An 18,274-nucleotide genomic window follows, 5' to 3' on the forward strand; every position below is an offset into this window, starting at 1 on the left:
TTTGAGTAATTTATTTTTTGAATTATAAAATGTGTCAAACAATTCATTACACATTAACACACAATATTTTTTTTAAATGAACCAAGCGTGAAATATGAATAGATTTCTAAAATGATACAGCCTTACAAGTTTTAAATTATACATAGGTACATAATAATATATATATCCATATGTTGGTATTTTGATAGGTATAATCTACTAAACAAGTGATTAATGATTATACCTTATTTTAATACCTTTTTAATGATTTTTTTAAAAATTAAATCGAGTTAACTTAAGTTAACAGTATTTGTTAACTTAATCGATATATTAAAAATGTCTATTAACTTAACTTTTAATTTAATTGAAAAAAAATACTTAACTTAACTGATTTAAAAATATCATTAACTTGCCCAGCCTTGTTAATACTACGTACCTATACACGGCTACACAGGGGGCCACCAATCATGCTCACATACATTTTTTTCTTTTAATAATGGATTTATTCTAAATTCTGATTTTTAGCATTTTTAAGTATAGGTTAGGTTTTTTTACTACTTGAGGATTATCCTGCACCGATACAACCTTCTGTTTTAAAACGAGAACCCCACCTTTTATACTGTAAATTATTTAGTAGATAACTTTTTGAAAATTTCAATGTACCACATTCAAAATTTGAATGAGTAGCTTCTTAGCTATTAAAATATTTGTATTGAGGATAAGTCCTTAAAAATGGTTTTATATAAATATAAAATAGACGTAAAATTGGATCGAATATTTATTACACTTGGGCCATTTTTACAAATTATCGATAGATTAATATTAATAACTACAATTTTCATATCACCATAGCCCCCATATCTTATAAACACATTACCTACCATGGCTCTTTTATCTTTTTAACACAAAGTTAAATAACTAAAAACTATTTGTAAGCATTTTGAATTTAATACGTCAACAATTTCAGAAAAATGATCTACTGTATAATTTATAGATGATTAGGGGTGTTCTCGTATGAAAAACAGAAGTTAGTGCCTCCACAGAACACTTCTTAGATAATACAAAAAATCCTAAGAATTTAAAAAAATGGTCTTAAAACATATTTTAAAATTCGAAAATTCAGATTTTGAACAACTACTTATTGAAGAAGAAAAAGGGGGTGAGCATGTTTGGCGGATCGCCCTCTATAATAAGTCGTTTTATGAGCGTTTCTGAAAGAATTACATGGAAACAACTGCAAATCATCTAGATCCAGTATCGATAAACTATCAAAATTTTAATTTATTGAATGTCGATAGGTAGATCTTGAAACAATGATGTTTTAATTATTTTGTTTCTTGTTATATTCCACATTTTATCAGATTACTTAAATTATTTACTTATGACATGTAGGTAGGTACTTTTAATATTTTATTACCTGTTTATATTTATTTTTTGTCACAAACTAAATATGTATGTATAAGATAATTTGGTGATTAATATGATTTACCTATTGGCATTGGTTTACAGTTGTTTAATATTTATATAAAAATATTATGTGGGTAATTGAATAGTATCACTACTATGGTTTTATATTATACTTATAAATATATATATATATTATATTGTATAGGAAATATCTTACCTGTTGTATCTTAAAGTCGTCTATATCTGCGGAAACGACATCGGTTTAAAATACCCGTGTAATTGCCACGTTCGAGACTTATTGGATCGTTAATGTGTTCCTATATCCCATATAGAAATGTATAATACCTATATATAAGTTATACCTACATATTATAACCTATAAGTACCGTCAACATATACCGTTTATTTCCTATTTGACTGCGATCATTTCAAATGTGTTAATCGATACTATACAGTATGATAAATATAATGTTGCTATAATATCATCAAGAAAATCTGGGACAGGTATCAAAAATAGTAAATTAAATTCGATTAAAATTAGCATTGAATTTTACTATCAATTATTCAATTACATATATACCTATTTAACAACCAACACATCATTGAATAGTCAATACACATTGTATAAGTTATTATAGCAGTACAACAACAATGATTATCATTTATTATCTTATTGGTTATTGTTGTATAGTTGTATAACAGCGGTCCTTAACCGCTGTAGTCGGTGAGCCCCATATCAAGGAACCGCGATTTTATTATAGCAGATACCTATTTCAGGGCTTGACACCGAAAACAATTTGTTTGTCAAGCCTGCACCGAAAGTTTAGTTTTCGATGACGACTGAAGGCTTGAAGCGATGGAAAGCGACCTTTTTCCGTCCAGCTGGCGTAAAGTGGGAATCCCCAAAAGTGCTAGGCACGCATATCACGCGTATCCACTGCACAACCAGACACTGTAACATGGTCCTTACAAAACATTAACATTTGGTTACATCTTATATTCATATTATCATGGCTAAATATATAGGTATGATCGCATTGAGACGCATTTTCGTTATGGGCTGCGCACGTACAATTATTGCATGTTTTAGCGTGGAAAGGAATCTCAGCTGGCAGTGATTTTTGGATTTATTTAGCCAAGAAATTAATAATTTGTATGGTTTTGATATCAAATAAATCGAAGTGATAATATTCACTGCCAGTGGCGGCCATGACACCTGCGTATCACAAGTTGCGATCATACCTATATATTTAGCCATGCATACATTATAACCTCCTTGCATAACACCTGAACGTTTTTCTTTCATGAAATATTATTTTCGTACAATAATCTGGTTGTTGCATAGATCCCCGCCGCATAGTGCATTACGATTGCCGTGATTATATATATTTTTATTCTTATTTTATTTTAAAATAATAATTATTATTTATCCTGACATCTATATACCACGGTCCTTAAAAAACATAAACTTTTGGTTACATCTAATAAATGAAGTTGGATAGCGGGTATTTACTTACGACTAACACTCTATACCTTGTTTCCAATTTAGTACAATTTTCTAATTATGATATAAAATTATATCTTATCACCATCGTTACGTCGGGTATCGCCGTCGTATTATGCGAGGCTGAGGCGCATTATAGCTAACGGAATAATAAATGACAATACACAGCAAATTAAATATTGACATATATAATTATATTAATTGTTTTATTGTTATTTTTATCGTCATTGTATTTTTACAGTGGATATATACGAAAGACTCAAAAAGAAAACGTAATGATAATGTTATACTTTATAATGATAATTACACGTGTGTACCTATATAATTATTATGTATAATGTAATTAGGTACGTATATATCTATGAAAAAGTTGATATAGGTAAATATAAACGTAATTTGATCCTATGGAACATCGTTTAGGTACACCTAAACACAAATACATATAATATAGAAGTCGAGTACATAATATATGGTATATATATATATATATATATATATATGTGTGTACACTGTATACAGACAATAAAATAGTACATTTAGCATATAATGATATAATATATAATATATAATATAATAATACATATATAGTTATTAATGACTAGAAATACAATTAAAAATAAAAATATGTAATCGTAAACTTCTTAAAAAAATCTAAATATTTCAGTCTACGTTATTTCTAAAATATACATGTCTTACATGCTATGTAGAGCTATATTACTAGATGCGCTGGTTTAAGACGTACATTCTATACCTATTATACCTATGAACATCACGACCGTGAAACACATACCTTGTAGTAGGTACTAAACATAATTCACACCATCTACTTTCGTCTGTCGTCCTCTATACCTACCTACATTGTATCACGATGAAACGCCACCGTACGATTAGTCCAATGAAATATTATCGTCTCGAGCTTATTGATTCTATGCCTACATTAAGTACACGTCTATCCTACGTCTTGTAGACACTCTGAACCGACTCTGATAAGGACGATAGCTCTTTTTTGTCCTGCGGGCTATAGAAAAATGTCGATATTTGTTCAAACGAACCATTTCACGGCGAGCGATTGTGTGTAAATTAAGCCACATTAGTATGCCATAATAATTATGGCTACACTAGTTAATCGTACCTAAATAAAATTATAAGACACGATAATGGCGATAGGATCCCATATACTGAACCCATGTCTGTATACAGAAATATTCGATTGCGAGACCACGATTACACCCTCGGTGGTATTTCGTTCAAGGGGATGGGAATATCGGATTGCATAAAAAATAAATTAAATGTTGTTTTTTGAAATGGAAATTACCGATAACAATCATCGCGGTTCCACGATTATCGTGTAATCAAGTACCTATTAACAATAAGTAATTACAAAATTAATGATTTAGTTTATTTATATTCTCGAAGAAAGTGGCGAAAAAGAATTGATATTGATCAAAATACGCCTTAACACACTTTATCGAATCGACGACCGTCGCCTGACAACATATTCGGCTGTACAGTTTTTTCAGGCTAATTTTGCATATTCGAAAATATAATAGAATATTAGGCTTTTAGCGATGAAAAACACCCACAGCCATTATATATTTATATCTATATTTTTACGTACACACAATACAAAAATGCGCGCCTAAGGTAACCCAGCAAACAAAATGCGAAAAGTACAGAAAAAAATGTTGCGAGTAGACTCGACGGTGATACAATATATAACAGCAGCCCTACAGCTGGTGTAGGTACATAACAATAGATAGATCATCGACCTATGTCGCTCGTATAAATTCGCACTAATAATAATTATCAAAGACCTAAGGTAAGACTGCTATATTTTAAGATATAAACCTATAATCTATAATATTATGCATTATTTACACGACACGTAATACAATTATAATATATAATATGTACACTCGTACGCGGTGTACGAACCGGAGTCGTACAATTAAAATTTAAGTATAATTTTAACACGTTATCTAACTATAGGCACACTGTATGTGCATAGAAACGAAAAACAAAGTCTTAACAAAATAAAAAAACGCGTCAAATATATATTTATTGTACCTATAATATAATATCGCACGTAAATAATATAAAATATTCGCAGAGGTGGACCACGGGAGAGGAGACGTGAGATTATCGGAAGATGAAACAAGAAAAACACTATTGGAAGTGGAAGAAACGGAAGAAAAACCGACGAATATACACTTATCGCGGAGTCCACCTGTTGGCGGTGGCTATGGTAGGACTGAGGAAGGGTTGATGGAGGACACGTCGTCGGTTAAGTTTGTATTGTATACAGCGTGCGCAGTATACCGTCAGAAGGAACTCTGGTTAACCCGCGTATAAAGATTTTAGAGAGAAAAACAATTTCCAACGGGAAAGACGCTCGATGTGTATAAACAGCCGACTGGTAAAATAAAAGCGGCTACAAGAAGGGAGCCAGCTGACATTACGAGGACGCAACCGTCAGGTGGTCGTCCATCTCTTCGTCGGACATGGCGACCGTGGTGTGGTTGTACAGGCCCTGTGCCATCAGCTGCAAGGCCAGCGGGTTCTTGGAGCCGCTAGACTTCTTGATCTTGGCCCGCTTGTTCTGAAACCATATCTTTATCTGGGCTTCGTTCAGACCCAGCTCGTTGGCCAGTTCCTGGCGTCTGCGCTCGGTCAGGTACCGGTTCTCGTTGAACTCCTTCTTCAACCGGGACAGCTGCTCTCCACTGAACGCGGTCCTGGGTCGCTTCTCCTCCGGACACTTGTCCTTCCGCTTCATCCTCCTCGAACGGGGTCCTGCAAATGGCCAAAAAAACATCCGATTATTATATGAAAAACGAGCACAAATTGCACGTTATTTTAATATTATATAGGTATATTACAGGTACCTAGGTACTTTTAGGTGGTGGGTATAGGTGGGTAATAATCGGTGCCAATCATGTTAAAAACTGTTAAACTATTAATTGTGCCTTTATTCACACGATTACCTATAGCCTATAGGTAATGCAAATAGTTCGCGGAAATTCTAAAAACTATACTAAACATTCCTCCAAGTGTACCGTAAAAAAATTAATGGGCGAAGGCGAGGAGCTGCAATAAATTTAAATACGTATTTACGTGCACGGTGCACCGAAGTGATTTATTTAGATTTTTAAACGCCGATCGATTTTTTTCCTTTTTAAGTTTTATGTATATCCCAAACAAGAACATTTTTCTGAAAATCTCATATATTATGTATTGCTATAATTATATTCATAATTTTGTATATTTTGTACACTAATTTATTAATGCATATTGCATTTTTAGCCAGCCGATAAGGTAGGACCTGAGCCAACTTGGGTCACAGAAAAAAGCTCAAACATCGACAAAGCTCGCTTTCGTTTTTCAAATTCGCGGCTATTAAACCATCGTTCAACGACGTAGTGATCTCTCCGACGTACACTCGTTTCGGTATTTAATGGTCGGCGGGCTCGGGATATTTATAATAATAATATATATCATGTCGTACAGCGCAAACACGCGCGTTATATTAATTATCGCATAACGCGTTGTCCCTCGTCCACGATTGTTCGTCGGCCGGTTGCGCAGGTTTTTGGCCCCGCGCCAAACACGACGACGACAGACGATTGTGCGGCGAATGTATTATTATAATATGTTTTATACGCGCGATGCACACATCGATATCGCGATAATAAATTATTATCATATTATATTTTGTCGTATTTTATACGTGTGCGGGTGTGTATAATGCTGTACTATAAATACGGCGGAAAACCGGCGATCTCTGCCCTGCAGTATAAGCACAATAATAATATTATTTAATATATTATACGCCTGAGCCGCCTATATAATATACCTGCCCGCCTATAGCGATGTGTACAACGTGCAGAGTTCCCACGTCAATTATTACCATCATAATATTATTATTACACACACGTTAGGTTAGTACCGACTGGTGTGTGTGTGTGTCTGTGTCTGTGTGTATAGCATAATATACTTACTCGAGTAATAAATGATACTGTGATCGCCGCACGATCGCAATTAAAAAAAAAATCAAGCTCGTTTGGCAAACGTTCGCGCGACGCCGCGACGTGCCGGTGGTAATATTAGGTATATTATTATTTGTTAATGATATAATATTAATACAATAACGGTTCCTTACATACATAATAACAACAGTGGTAATGATACCGGCCACGGCGTTGTCGACAAGATATTAGGTAATTAAAATAGTTAAATTTGAAATAATAATGAGTCACACCCCTCCCCATAGTAAAAAATACCTTCCACATTTCTGATTTCATGAGTTTATACAATTTTAAGTCGTATAAGTAATTTCTGCCTGATTTATTGAGTACCTAAATGTCAAATTTGTGTGAGAATTAAAATGTTTACCATCTCCATGTCCAAACCAATATAAATCCTGCAGAAAATCAGCAAGTAGCTAATTCGTAAAAACGGTTTGTTTGTTTTTCTTAAATACCAACATATTAATATTGAAAACAGTACCTAGGTATACTAATTAGGTATACATTTTTATTTTATTTTGGTAATAATTAATATTTATATATGAATAAACAACAGTGTTTACATAATGTGATCTAAAAATCGTTCAAGTTCCTTGAAAACATAAATTTCATTCACTTTACGAGTTTATTTCTATATGTTATTACCAGCAAAACAGTTAAAGCCGGGAAACTATACTGCCGTCTAATTTACACAAATTAAAAATTACTTTTCATGAAATTGAACAACCCTATGCATATATTAGTGTTTATTATTGGGTCCGGGAATTGGGGTTCAACTTAGCGATTCACCCCTTCACCAGCATCGCGCCTCACGGAAATTTGCGTTAAATATATGTCCGACTTTCTGTGTATACGAGTAACGGAGTTTTCGCGCCCCACCGCAAAATGTCAGACGTGTATTAGTACTTACATATAACAAATGTAGGAAGCCGAATATAGGTGGGTATATTATTATATTCATGAGCTGTAATGAGGGTGTCTCCGCGCAACAGCTATTACAGATACATGGAAACGTCAACTTGAATGCTGCTGTTAATATAATATATAGAGCTGTTATAATAATATAGCGAAACGCTTCCAAACTTTACATTGCATACCTACGTTTCGTATACATAGTACTGTATACGATTCATGAAGGTGCTCGGCAGACTAATCAAGGTAAATGCAACCGCACCGACTGACTAGGGAAAATGAACTTCGCCAACTCGAGCAGATATAGTGACGATTACGTATAAGTATGTGTTTTAGCATCCCTGTAGACTGCATCGCTCGAATTTGCTGCCCATCAGCATCGACTAACGTCATACACTAATACTATACTAGTATATTATTTAATAAGTTATTTATCAATATCAAAAAACATATAGGTACTTGATATTACAAGGTTGACGGACCAGCTCATCCGCTCAGAATTTTCTTTTCGTATATAAACGTGCAATATGATATATCATTGAATACAAATTTAACACATCGATTACAATGACCCACTTGCTATGTAGGTACCTGCAGATCGATACCCATTTGCCCACCTTATACATTAATTTCTATGGATAAATATCGGTTTTGTTATAATTTAAGTATTAGTCTTCACGTTTTTCAATCATTTGAATAAAGCAACATAATATTTATGTTCTAGCAGTTTCGAAGTTTTTTATCATTACGTATAACTTTAGACTATTATAGGTATGGAGTAAGATGAAATTTATCATAGATCGCATAAAGAGATAGATAAAGAGTATAAAACTACTTTTCTGGATGACTGTTTTTTTATTATTATAATATTATATTATTGTTATAGCATTGTAACATGCTATATAAAGGGCAGAATTAAAAAGGTGGAGATTACTGCGACCACCGAAGCCGCCTTGTACCGTAGCGAATAAACGAGTATTTGAACGAGTTAGATTGATACAATAATTGTATGACTGTCATATTATCTATAACGATTATATAAACGCCAATTTGCATTTATATCCAAACACCGTAAAAAAGTTTAATTATATATACAGTATTTCTGTTTACGGTTGAGCTTACGTGTAGCGCGTGTCTTATGAATAAATAAAATGTTTCGGCCAACAATAATTGGAGATGTAAATCCCTACCAACAACATTATTCAGTATAAGTTTAACTCGGATGTCATATAGAATCATATTGCTGTATAATGCATTAATGCTACAATATAAAACAAAACTAGATTTTAAATTCGTATTCGCAACGTTTTCGTCTTAATCGAAATTCAAACACGAAAAAAATCAATGATTCCTACTGAGTCTCGTTAAAAAAATTAATTTTCGTGGGCTAATAACATCCGCCGGCGACTACTTACAAAAAAAAAAAATGAAAATTATTTAATATTGTTGATACAATATAAAGAGCTACTTGAAAGGCACGATCAAATTATATGACACCTAGAACCATTTTTAGGTAATCAAACGCAATTTATAGGGTCTTATATTCTTTATTCGGCAAATCAATTTTGGGGCGCCAAGCCGGAAGCCCTCCTAGCACACCACTTCCCGCATCACCGGTACACAATGTCCCCATAAGGATAACCTCATTATATTTGTACGCGCGTTATACTGCACTGTCTATATATAGGAATGGCGGAATCCGGCTCTGAGTACCTACGAGTATAATGTTATATATATCTGACGTGCTGACCTAACCACCGTTGTCCGGGAATTTTTCAATTCGAGTCGGCAATCGTAAGACACGTATAATAACAATATATACTTATATACCTAGCGTAATTACGACGACAACCAACGATAACATATTATGATATTTACTATACGCCGCCAAAGTCGTTTCTACGGGGATGATGATACTTTACAATACATTATATTGTGTTACACGTTTCTACATCGTTATAACAATATTGTGTAGGTCTATGCGATGAAAATATTGTATACCTGTGTTTCACCTGTGCTCCGCAGCCGAGTGGGCGGAGCCGTCAGACGAATCCCCTCGGCAACCCATAATACTACGAGCCTGTTGTAACGTCGATTATTATTTGGGAACCATCGTGAAAAAAATCTAATGTACCCATCTATATTATATACGTGTGTGTGTGTGTGTAAGTATACCCGCAGCATTACGTCCCCATGATCTTTTTGGTTTTTTTCTCCCATTCTTTCCATCTAAAAAATATTTCATCACTGCGTATGTGCATATCATAGTGTAACTACGACAGCCGGAAGTCGTATTTTAGGTCCGACTCGTACACGTTATTATAATCACCATCATTCATAGTCGTCGTCGTCGTCTCACATTCACCGTCGTCTAGGTGACATTAATTAGTTAAGCAATTAAGCTTAATTGAACTTTTTAATTCCACATTTGTTATAGAATGACCACTTTGCTGATTTATGTAGTTAACACCTTCCGTCGAATTAACACCATAATCGCATGCCGCTTTTCACTATAAAAGTCAAAAAACCAACCGATGACATGCCGATCAAAAAATAAATACATAAGGACCAACCGTTCCACTTTAAACTAATTTTAAATTTATATAGAAAAATGTTATCAATCAAGTAGCAATCAGTCACACGACAGCTCTATACGGTTTGGATCCAAGAAAAAAGACCACGGGTTGCAAAACTAACCAATTGATTTATATTAATTATATTATTTTTATAACTAGTAATTGAGACTTATGAAATATTTTATCAACAATTTATTTTAGCAACTCAAATGTTAAAAAAAATGAAAAATACTAGAGGTAGTGAATGACTAAAAAAAGTATTACATTTTATTTATTTCTACAGTGGATAATAACATTATAGGCACCCAGTATATAACCTCAGATGCAAAATACTGACAATTTAACTTAATGTTTTGGATTTTTTTATTTAAAAAAAATGTTAGATTGGTTTTTGAAATATCCGGTAGTTTTCAACTATTTTACGTTAAGAATAACAAGGTTATATAGGTACATAAGATTGTTTATATTGGTACATAAATTCAAAATATTAGATAATATATTATTGTTTATCTACGAAACCTCTAAGGTTTCTAAACTTTCTAAGGATTAGTTATAAACTGTTAGACGAAATACTTTCAGATTCAGAAATGTATCTCCAGCCTCCACCCTCCGGTATTCCAGGACTAATCAGTGTAGAATATAATTTCCGGAATAGCATTACCATTAACCGTACGATGTGTGTTATACTGTGATTTTTATGCACAAACAATTAATATTATCTTCACAGCATCTCAAAAAAACAAACATATATTGACACGTGTGATATGATGGTATCGATTAGACCGAACGTCGGAGAATCGCGTCAGTACGACACCCCCATCGTGCTAATGCGTTTCCGGTATTATAATGGGTACCTGCGTCTTTGAGACGCGCGCAGGACCGCCTCGAACGACGTTCTTCGCATACGCACATCAAACCGCATATAGAACCGCCGTTTCGGAAGTGTATACTCGATCGAACAATAATATAATATGCACGTTTCATTAATAACGAATAACGTTTCCGGACGTCTGAAAGGCAGATACCATTAGCGCGCGATCGTCCGGAAGTGGTGGTGTATGCACACACACACATCGGACAAGTGCGATCTTTTTACCACCTACCTACCTATTACTCGGGCGATGAAAAATCGCGTGTATAATAAAATATCGCACGCGCATTGTGTGTGTGTGTGCGCACTGACGTGTTCGCCATTATGTAAACGGGTAAATCACGACGTTTGACAAATGAAAACGCCGCGCGTACATAAATAACACGATGACGACGTGTAGACGGCGGCCGCGGTGGCGGTTTTCCGGGGTGCCGCCGCGGACGTGTTTACGCGATTTTTCGTCGGTGTCTATCGTCATCTGTTTGCGTTTTTAACGTTTCCTGTCGAAATCCAAACGAAGCGCGACGAATGTATTATAAATACAATATTTTTTCGTTCGCCTTCCTATATATCAACCCGTACTATCATGTGTGTGCGATAAAAATCGAGACAACGTCCGTCGACGCCAATACTATAACAGTGGATAGCTACTTAAAACATCGGAAGTAAGTAAATATCAACGATAAAATATATATATATATACATGCATCAATGCATAAAATAATTAACGTAAGCACTCTTGAAACATAAATCATTATTATTTTTTCTATATATGCGTATGCATTGACAAGTGACACGCGTGGAGGTAAATGAACAAATGTGCAGTGTTGGTTTATCCGCTGTTTGCCTCTTTCTATTAAGGTAGATACATATTTTTTTACTATAAATATTGACGATTCTTTTGTACATTATAATGTACTTTTGTATCTTTCTAAGTTATTTTAAATTTTAATGATGTTTTTGATTTTTTTCCTTGAGTAAATCAAGTGACATACTACATACATAATATTTAAGCAAAAATGAGATGTATCTGTGACCGCTGCATATATTGTATTTTATACGAACGTAATTTTTACTCAGATCCAAAAGTATTACACATTGACTTTGAGTAAGTGACTATCTTGCAGGCGGCTTGTCAAATAATTGGATATTATTTAGAAACAATAGAATGTTTTTATCACCTATATGTCAGCACTGAACACACATACATTTAGGTTTACAGAATAATATTTTAATAATAACATATTATGTTGTTTATAAATAATGAACATTTTTTTATATTTTTTCACGAACTATAATTTTAACTAAATAATAATAATTTTATAGTAATAGTTAGCTATTATAATGATAAGTACATAATTAATAACATTAATAAAATATTTTTTTCCATTTATTCTGGCTTTTTTCCTAAAATCAGTCAGTATACCTACTATAATAATATAAATTCCTAATTAATTGTTTTAATATTGTTTTAAACCTTATTTTCAGTTTCGTTGTGGTTTATAATAAATATAATTGTTGATTGTTTTATTAGTTATTTCAGATTGGTTGATACAACATCTTAAAATAAAAACAATACAATTCTTAAATTAAACAATTAATTGATGACAACCAAAATTTTTATGTTCAGTGTTTCTAAGCTATGTTTTAATCTATGTATATCCAAATAGTTGCCAGTGAAACATTTTTTTCGTTTAATGTGGCCCCGCTGTGTTAGTTACCCGATAGAGTGGTAGAAAGGGTGATATTAAAATTGTAAATACGTCTCTGAATCTAAATACCTTTAAAAGTGTATTTATTTTATTTCAGAGCGCTGTGCAGGGCCACCAAACTCGCGCAGGTACATTTTATTTATATTGTAGAACCTACAACGTTGTTTTTTAATGTTCCGACGACGAAATGACGATATGATATTATTATAATGGGTACAGTAATGGGTACTATGTAATAGGTATACACAAAATGTTATGACGATATTATTACCATGTTATATACACTATAATATATTAATATGTATACAACAACGGTAGTAATATATCGTCGACCGGTGAAGGCGTAAATAAACGTTCCCGCGGTGACGGTACAGACTACAGACAGACGCGCGCGCGGTTCTGGTATTCCAACGCGTTGTTTTTAGACCATTAAACGAGCGTTGCTGTCATGACGAGCGGTGGAGTGGGACGAGGAGCGATGAAAAATGAAAAAAAATACTAGTCCGTTCCGTCCAAACCGATTATAATCGAAAAATAAAAAATAAATACGAAACAGAAGAAAAAAGGACGCGCGGGGTCCGTCGTAGTCCTCTATACCTACATATAATAATATTATATTGTACAGGTACGCCATGGCGGCTATTATATACGCGTTTACGTAATGATACGGAAAAAGTAATAATAAAAGCGCGTCTGCGTGTGTGTGTGGACGACGGAAAAACACCATCGTACCAGTGTAATATAATATCCATACCGGCTATTACCGGACACGACCGACGCGACGACTCGTAAGATGTCCGATTATACGGCCTTCGCGGCGCGCCGTGTAGGCCTGTCGTATAGTGTTATTTAGTGGAGAGGAGGGGCCAGCTTGGAAATCCTGTATACACGTGGATGATTATTATTGTCGGGATGTTCGAGTCGTGAAAGTGTTTGTTTTTATTCATACCTAGGTATATATGTAAATAAATAAATAAATCTATCTAGAAGACACATCTATAAATGCGTGTTTAGTGCATACATTATACCCGGTTGACGATGAACCGAGATGGATTCTCATCGTTTGCATTTCTCAATATTGAAAGATACCATGCTATATCTTACATGAAGTAAGCCCTGCGAGATATTTTGGAATTATATACCAAACAAGACAGACGTTTAACATTACTGTTAACGAAACAATTTTAAAGTAGGTAAGTTAAAAGCCTCAAATAAAAATAATATATAGTGGGCTGCAATTGTAACCCCCCGCGCCATCATATATTATTACCCTACTCCTATGTGGGTGGGTAGGTCTAGGACGACGCAGAAACCGTAAAACGCGACGAGAATAAAACCGTCCGTTGATGACGTGGTATATACTGTAGGTACCACCCCTATATACCTGGATGGCGATCGACCGAAGCGATATAGAGTTTTAATTAAAATCCCGTGACGCGAGGATATTAATTTATTACGCTTTTCATCGTTGTTCCGACGTATTCATTTATATTGTATCGATTAAATTCTTCGTTCACGCACACACACATACAACGACACATACACAGACCCACACGTACAAACGCATCGGGTCACTGATCAAGATGGAAGATGGTTGGGTTATAGAGGGTGGTTTTAGTTAATATATCTAGTGAGCGAAACAAATGTGCAGCTAATAATATGCTCGTCATATAGATGTTTGCCTACAATATCATAATGCAGCGGAGGGCGGACGTTGTAAAATTTAGTCGATAGGACTACCAACAAAAAAAAAAATAACAACGTATCATGTCAACATAATATGAAACACAATGTATAAAATGATCGATTGTTATAAAAAAGAGTTCAGGACGTATTGCACTAAAAATCCTTAAAATATGCAATTAAAACTACCAAACTGTGCATCTACAGTTCTTTATTTGAAAAAAAAACAAATGTTTAATTATTTAGTTATTATATAAAATAACTAGCAGACACGGCAATGCTGCACGGCTATTACTAGGTTTTTGTGATTATGCGAGCAGTATATTATCAGATAGGCAATCGGTATCCTGCGGTAATCGCGGACCCCGCGTGGTGCGTACGTAAGTGTATAATTTAACTTAACTCTAAAGTATCAAAAAATGCAAAAAATTGGTCCACCGAAACCGTGTTCGAACTCGATACATTCTGTACTAAAATAGACAAGCTTTTCGCATAAATAATAATAATTATTATTATTAGGAATGCATAAAGGACACAGTCAGTCGCAAACATGTTTTCTTTTATATATTATATAGATAGAAGATAATATTATGTTAAAACTTCAAAAATAATAATTGCGTCGAACTAAGAAACGAAATAACAATCACTGCATTACACAAAAAGATTTTTAATTCTTCACACAATGAGTTGATATAGAATCTAGGTATCATTAAGTTTCTATTCGTACAATTGCCGCAGGCGATTCGATAATAGTTTTGACATTATACATAGTATTGTATGAAGACCGAAAATACGACGAATACCTTGGTATGTCATAATAAAAATAAATATTTCGATCCAGCTGCGGCGAACCACATGTAGATACCTGCAGTTTTCGGTGAAGCATATTAATAATTTTACGATTTTTATTTTTTTCTACGAGCGAAGTCGGGTTATTCAGTTAGCGGGTAGGTATACTGTATAAATGTAAAATATTATAATATATTTAGAATGTTATATATATATATTATATAAGATTGCTTCTCATATATATGAGATTTATTTAAGGATTTTTTTGCTTCTATGGTAGATAAATAAGTATTAACACTAATTATTTAAATTTCAAAACAATTAAATTATGAAATACGTCGCATCAAGCGGATATTTTTTTTAGCCAATTTGGTTTTAGAACGTATAATTAAATTAACGTATATAATCGACGAATATTTATTTTGATTGTCTACAAGATATATGCTTCTCATATAAAATATATAAATTTAGTGATAATAACTCTGAGAATATAATATAGCCCGTCATCGGACCAGTGCTCGTAAAGCGCGTGCGTGGCGTAAGCAGGGGCGAATTATAGAAAAAGGGTGGCGGACGACTCTGAAACGCGCGATGGCGCGATTATAGCTAGGGAAACCGCCTGCCATAGTGCACTGTATGTGGTCACTAAAGTAGACACGTTTTTCGTGTTTTCGAACTGTCCCAAACACGACCCTTCGGTTATAGTGACAGTTTTATTATCAATTTTCCCTCATTGTTATATAACGTGTACCTACCTATACATATTAATTATACTATTTAAAAATGTTTTAATTTATAATATTTCTTTAAAAACTTACTAAATTTCAATCTCAATATACAGTTTTTACAATTGAATACGGGCTTTAGACAATATGTGGCTACTATAATTCACTACCTACCTATACACATTCCGTATTGGTTGATTCGTCGAATAACTGAAGGGCTTATAATTTTATATGTTAATAATTTGATAAAATATCAATGAAAAAAATATTACTAAAATAATAGTAATATAACGAACATTGTTCCGAGACAAGTACCTATATACTGCAACCTTAGAGCCAACGACGGAACCCCCTCCGGCGTCGAACGTGAGAAATAATATTATTTTTGTGTATAGGTACACCATACGCGCGCGCACACACACACACACACACACACACACACACACACACACACACACACACACACACACACACACACACACACACACACACACACAAACATAATATAGGTTCGTCATAGTGAAATAGGGGAGTAAAGTCTGCTGTGTATGTGTGTATGACTGTATATCAGCGTAATACCTGCGTACCACCTATATTCGGGCGATAAAATCAATAACACGATACACACTCACACACACACACACACACAAATGCGATCACAGTGTATATGGGCACATGTCGTTCAACGTGTAGGTCGATATGTGTCAATATCCAGGTGTAGGTACAATAATGTACGGTTTTCCATGCCGGTTTGTACATACGGTCGCATGATCACCGCAATAGAAAAATAAATAGTAATAATATGATACGATGCAACGAAAAACCGACTACCCATAAGACGTGTACCACACACAAACACACACACGATTCACACATAAGCTGCGACGTGAATCAGAGACCGATTAAAGATTCAAACGTACCTATACATACCTATACGCGAGACGACTTTGTGCGTATGTAGCTGAGCACTATACAGGGTGATCGGAATTCCGAGACGTCACTCCGCGATCCGTATGTATATGCGAGTACTATGTATGTATTATGTACCTATATAGATCCCATCTGGACCGTTTTCGTAACACGTATATCATTATATTATATAGTTACAAATGTGTGTATATATATGGACTTGTACGATCGCCCTGTATAGAGATCCAGACGCGCGCGACTACGGAACCTATAACTACCTATATATACCTAATACAATATGTACGTAAACATGAAACAGTCGTGGAATGTGTGTTCTGTACGACACATCGTCAAGTCTTGTCGTATACATTACACCACGTAAGATGCACTATTCTCGTCTATATTATTATACCATATAGCCAGGGCTACGGGTATGTACCTGTTATTTACCTGCAACATATTTGTATATTGACCTATGCATTATGTTACCGCTGTAATACATTCCAGACGTAGTAACTATGTACAATAATATATTATTAAAATAAACTGCTGCAGAATTGCGCGGTGGTGTATATTATACATACAGGGCGATTTACTAAACGCGCCCTGTAATTGATGTTTTTAGCCAAATGAAATATTAAGCGCGTGCAATGAATCGCCTTGTATAACAATATATTATTATGAACCTACGTGCAAGTCCATAACAGAGGGTGGGTTTGCGAAGTCGAGCCCTGCACGATATATTTTGTTTAAATTATGTTACGACAAAAATAATTCTATAACAGTCATAAACTAATTTATGTATTGTGCCTATAAACATTAAACAACCTGTACACATTAAATTGTGATACAAAAGTTCATTTAAGTTTCCAGGCTATCCAAACAAATACATATTATATAATTATGTGTTAACATTTTTGTCTTTCACATATTTTTGGATACATTAATAAAATGTAGGTATATATTTATTCAAACGAGTACCCTTGGGGTGCCGAGGAGCACTTAATACTTCTACCATCATAAATTGCTAAAGACCCTATATCAGTTATATAAGGATATACATTATACAGTATATGTACCTATATTATGTACTTGATAAGTAATATTTACTGCAACGTATAAAACGTGTTGGGGGATTGTCAGTTTTCGTTTCGTATTTCTGCATACGACTTACGAGTCGTA

At 34.2% G+C, this 18,274-nt stretch overlaps 1 protein-coding gene across 1 annotated transcript in view; it reads right to left on the reverse strand.

Moving 5' to 3' along the window:
• Nucleotides 1-3,087: 3,087 nt before the first annotated feature.
• LOC132934208 (segmentation polarity homeobox protein engrailed-like) overlaps nucleotides 3,088-18,274 on the reverse strand; it is a 38,385-nt gene continuing 23,198 nt past the window's right edge. Inside the window, exon 2 of the mRNA XM_061000485.1 lies at nucleotides 3,088-5,683. Coding sequence (XP_060856468.1) covers nucleotides 5,346-5,683 — 338 coding nt within the window. The 3' untranslated portion in view covers nucleotides 3,088-5,345. The remainder of the gene's footprint in view (nucleotides 5,684-18,274) is intronic.

The sequence above is a fragment of the Metopolophium dirhodum genome, chromosome 1 (assembly GCF_019925205.1).
Source record: "Metopolophium dirhodum isolate CAU chromosome 1, ASM1992520v1, whole genome shotgun sequence".
Taxonomy (NCBI): Eukaryota; Metazoa; Arthropoda; class Insecta; order Hemiptera; family Aphididae; genus Metopolophium; species Metopolophium dirhodum.